Raw genomic sequence first — 5,062 nt, 5'->3', positions numbered from 1 at the left:
ATAATAATTAAAAATTTTTTAACTATACAATTTTTTTTACTAATATTTTATTTCAAGAATTTCGACGGGGGGAAAAAATCTATTTATGGAAATGCGTTTCATAACCGGTTTGTCTGGTGTTACTGTAAATTTTCATGAGAAAATTCATGACAATGTTCCTCCAAAAGAAAATAAAGCAGCGCGACAAACAAGAGAACTGAAAGCAATGACTTATTCAACGATCAAAGCACCTGCCGGCGTTCATCAATATTTTATCTTTTGATGTGATTAAATAAAGCTGGTTTAAAATGCAATCACTTAAAAATGACACAATTAACATTATTATAAATAATCTGATAGCGACTTGTTCGGTCAAAATTAAAAGTAAAATCAATGTATGAAATAAATATTAGAAATCTATTTTTGTTCGTGTGTAATGAATGAACGCAATACACAAGTGTGACTTTTTGAACGGAATTAGTGAAATAAATCCCCTTTTTGAGGCTATTCTAATCACGTGACCAGCACCCGCGTGTACTCGCTCGTCCGGTAGGAGGCGGTCGTGCGCCGCCAGATGGTTTTGCCAGCCTTTATCATTAAACGGCACGAAGAAGCGAGAGCGAAGCGGTCGCGAACATGGCGGATAACAGAGAGAAGGGTTTACAAGATTACAGAAAGAAATTACTGGAGCATAAAGAGATTGACGGACGCCTCAAAGAGCGTAAGTGTGGTGATTTTTTTAAAGCCCGCGAGGCTGCTGTTGTTGAGTTTGACAGCTTTCCCTGCTTCTGTTAGCTTTGCATCGGCTGTCTGTGCTGGAAGTCGCTTTGTCATGCAGTGCTGAAATCAATTAGCCGCTAATGGTAACAGCGAAAACTAACGACGGACACCTATTAAATCACTAGCTAAACGTACACGGCGTGCTTTTCTCCTAGTTCTAGCTGTATTTAACAAAGTCTGTAATTAAAAGCAGCCGTTTATTAGTTATTCCCCACGAGGTGACGCTCACAACGAGCCTTTAGCGTCTCTTGACACATGAAGCAGACGAAACTTTCAGCATAAAAAGAAACGCTTGATGTTGTTGCAGTGAGAGAGCAGCTGAAGGAGCTCACCAAACAGTATGAGAAGTCCGAGAACGACCTGAAGGCTTTACAGAGTGTGGGACAGGTAAAGTATACCTCGGGGTTTCGTTATTGACTAGCTGGACATCAGTGTTTTCATGGGCTAATCGTTTCGTTTGTATTTTAGATTGTCGGCGAGGTACTGAAACAACTGACAGAGGAGAAATGTAAGTGAAGGATCAAGTTTCTTCTGGTGTATTTGCCCAGTCCGGTCTAACGCTGCTCTGTTTCTAAAGTAGTTTTTCTTTTGTAGTTATCGTCAAAGCAACTAACGGCCCTCGTTATGTGGTTGGATGTCGCAGACAGGTCAATGGTATTTGAGTATTAATATTTTCGTGTGACCGCCAAGTCCTTCGTCTTACCAGGAGTTGTTGTTGTTGTTTCAGCTGGATAAAACCAAGCTTAAACCAGGCACCAGAGTGGCCCTGGACATGACGACTCTCACTATCATGAGGTAAGGAGCCATCAAGCACGTTTAGCTAAAAGCCAGGAGTGCTTGTGTCTGAAATTGCATTATTCAGATGCTTTTGAGAAGAACCGCTGCCTATTTTTGTTTCTTTGAGTATTTGCCTCGCGAGGTGGATCCTCTGGTGTACAACATGTCTCACGAAGATCCCGGCAGCGTTTCTTACTCGGAGATCGGGGGCTTGTCTGAGCAGATCCGGGAGCTGAGAGAGGTCCGATATACACTGATATAATATCATTATGAGCTGGTGAACTATAGTTTGAAATGATTTGGATTTTTGGAAGGAAAAATAATCGCATGCTCTCCGAGGATTCATTTATTTGACTAAAATACAGCAAAAAGCGTCATATTGTTATTGAATTAAAATCGCTGCTGTATATTTGGCATCGTATTAAATGTCATTCGTTTATGTGACGCAGAGCTTATTTGTAAGCAACATTACTCCAGTGTTCAGTCTCACATGATCCTTTAGAAACCGTTTTATGTGATAATTTGGTGCTTAAACATTTATTATTAACATTGAAGAAACTGTGCTGCCTGATGTTTTTAAATGCATTGTGATACATGATATTTAGAGTATTTTGAAAAAAAAATATTGTGCGCAAATGTTCATCATGTGTAGGAAGAACATGGCAAATCACTTTTCTTTGCCATGTTTTTATTTTGTGGTGGTTAGAAATCTGATACATTTCCGATACTTAGTCACCTGATATGTCCAAGTTTTTATTTTTTGCAATTTAATGTCATTTGATATTATTTTTAACTACACATTTATGTCCGTTCATGTAAATAGTGTAAAGCATGTCAAAAATATCCTGATTTATGGCATTCATGAAGATTACGACTACTCCGCTGGGCTTGACGGAGCAGATTGTGAATATTTTAAACGGTCATGCATGCCTGAATGTAAACAGACAGAGTATGTGTTTAAAGACTGGATCTGTGCATCACTCCTTGCAGTGTAAATACAGCTTGAACTTTACTGAACTCATTGAAATGTCTTGATTATGAATAAATGATCGTCTTTTGTAGGTAATTGAGCTGCCTCTGACCAATCCTGAGCTGTTCCAGAGGGTGGGCATTATTCCTCCCAAGGGCTGCCTGCTGTACGGACCGCCAGGTCAGACTCTCTTTTATGCTTCTTCGGGCAATTGAGTGAATTACCGATGTGCACGTGAAATGGTACGTTTTCCCACAAAGTGCTTAATTTTTTAAAGGCACTGGAAAGACTCTTCTTGCCAGAGCTGTGGCCAGCCAGCTGGACTGCAATTTCCTGAAGGTATGCTGATTCGGGTGCTATAAACAAACAGTTCGGCTCGGGTCGCACTGACCCGTATGGTCATAGTGTTGTATAACACATGTCGTTTATCAGGTGGTGTCCAGCTCCATTGTTGACAAGTACATTGGTGAGAGTGCCAGGCTCATCAGAGAGATGTTCAACTATGCCCGAGACCATCAGCCCTGCATTATCTTCATGGATGAGATCGATGCTATTGGTAATGCTCTTCGGCGCACTGCAGCCCAAACCGTTCTTATACCGCATAATGGAAATTCAGCTTTTCTTAACTGATTGAACGCGCGCTTGTGTTTTTGAGGTGGCCGTCGGTTTTCTGAAGGAACCTCTGCAGATAGAGAGATCCAAAGGACACTGATGGAGGTATGGAGGCGCTTTGTAACTTAGTTTTTGAATGAAGCTTATTAAATTAAAGGGGTTGCCAAAAAAACATTATTTTGTGCATTTGGTGTACTGCAATGTGTTTATAGAGTTTAACGTTTTAAAAAAAGTTTAGCTCCAACCCTAATCAGACACACTTGAACCATCTTATCAAGGTCTTCAAGATCACTAGAAGGCTACAGGTAGTGTTTGATTATGGTTGGAGCTAAATTCTGCAGGACTGAAGTTGCTCATCCCTGCCGTACTTTATTGTTGGTCCACTATTTATCTGCCTTTTGAAACGGGTCGATTGCCAATACCACAAGTGTGTGACAGGAATATCAGGCCCTTTATGTGAGGCAGTGTCCTGGTGACACTATTAATACCCCTTATAAACAAGGTATTTGATGCAGCCAGTGGGGACAAAATTATGGATTATAATGACTTATGCTGCCCTTTTATGTGTTGCATTACGCCTTGTAAACCTAACACCATTTGTGATCGGAGGAATGACGAACAAGCACACTGCTCAAAACTCATGTTAAGTAGTCAGTGGTACTTAGAGTTTGTGAGTCAGAAGCACCAGACTCTCCTTGCAATGTACTGTCAGTGTAGGCTGCTCTGCAGGTTTCAGGAATCAGCAACACTACAGCGAGAATAATAGCTCCGCCTTCTTTCTGTGGGTAAACAATTGGGCGGGGTTATGAAAATAAACCCACTCCGTGACGTAGAAAAGTACAAATGTACAAGCGAAGAACAAAACACTAATTGGAGCAAATACTTCTGTCTGTCAGCTGTTGAATCAGATGGATGGATTTGACACTCTGCACAGAGTCAAGATGATCATGGCCACTAACCGGCCGGACACTTTAGACCCCGCCCTGCTGCGTCCGGGCCGACTGGACAGGAAGATCCGTAAGTTTGACTTTCCCTATTATTCAGTGACTTTGGTAAGAAAGCATACTCATTTTGATTTGTCCTCACGTACAGACATTGAGTTGCCCAATGAACAGGCTCGACTTGACATCCTGAAGATCCACTCCGGACCCATCACCAAGCACGGAGACATAGGTGCGCTTCTGATCGTCTGGTTCGGTTTTTACAGCTGCCGCTACTTCCTTTTCCTTTCTCATCACATTTCGTTTATCTCCAGATTATGAAGCCATCGTCAAGCTTTCAGATGGTTTCAATGGAGCTGATTTGAGGAACGTGTGCACTGAAGCTGGTAAGAAATGTCTCATGCATCGCAACGTGCAAATCTAGGAGTCCTAAAAAAGCAGTGAAGGAATAGTTCATGACTTAAAACTATAAATCGCTAATATAATTAGGGCTGCATCTTTTGCTAATCGAGTAATCTGTAGATTGCCTTTTGATTAATCAAATAAAAATCCACATTTATATTCAGTAATTTATTTTGACAATGTCTTTTTAACTCCGATGTTAGATATAGCCCCTGCCAGTTTGGAGCACTGAATGTAAAGCCTGTTTTCAAGCTAGGTCGCCTGTCAGATGATTTTTCACAAACGTATGTGATCCATCAAATTCATTGATTTATCTACTCTGATGATTAGTTGATGCAGCCCTAAATACAATAAAACATTTTGAAAACGCATTTAGTCAGTATTTACAACTTTTAGCATGAATTCCCGCCGTATGACCTCTCCTCGTTTTTGTCCAACAGGTATGTTTGCCATCCGTGCCGACCACGAGTATGTGACTCAGGAGGACTTCATGAAAGCTGTGAGGAAGGTGGCAGACTCTAAGAAGCTAGAGTCCAAACTGGACTACAAGCCTGTATAAAACCCTTTTTTTTTCTGTGCGCAAAGTATAAATGTGAGGGGT

At 41.0% G+C, this 5,062-nt stretch overlaps 2 protein-coding genes across 2 annotated transcripts in view; both read left to right on the top strand.

The window, feature by feature from the left end:
* The window catches only part of LOC122323377 (hippocalcin-like protein 1), a 313,600-nt gene that overhangs the window by 204,197 nt on the left and 104,341 nt on the right, over nucleotides 1-5,062 (top strand). The window lies entirely within an intron of this gene.
* On the top strand, nucleotides 545-5,056 carry LOC122323382 (26S proteasome regulatory subunit 10B-like). The gene is given in 14 exon segments (XM_043217186.1): nucleotides 545-700; nucleotides 1,067-1,146; nucleotides 1,228-1,267; nucleotides 1,354-1,406; nucleotides 1,487-1,573; nucleotides 1,664-1,777; nucleotides 2,599-2,686; nucleotides 2,784-2,845; nucleotides 2,939-3,062; nucleotides 3,162-3,223; nucleotides 4,015-4,135; nucleotides 4,211-4,291; nucleotides 4,374-4,445; nucleotides 4,902-5,056. Coding segments are annotated over 14 exon segments (1,188 nt in total). The 5' UTR covers nucleotides 545-615; the 3' UTR covers nucleotides 5,021-5,056.

Source organism: Puntigrus tetrazona, chromosome 19 (assembly GCF_018831695.1).
Source record: "Puntigrus tetrazona isolate hp1 chromosome 19, ASM1883169v1, whole genome shotgun sequence".
NCBI lineage: Eukaryota > Metazoa > Chordata > Actinopteri > Cypriniformes > Cyprinidae > Puntigrus > Puntigrus tetrazona.
This window is presented reverse-complemented; position numbering and strand designations above follow the sequence as displayed.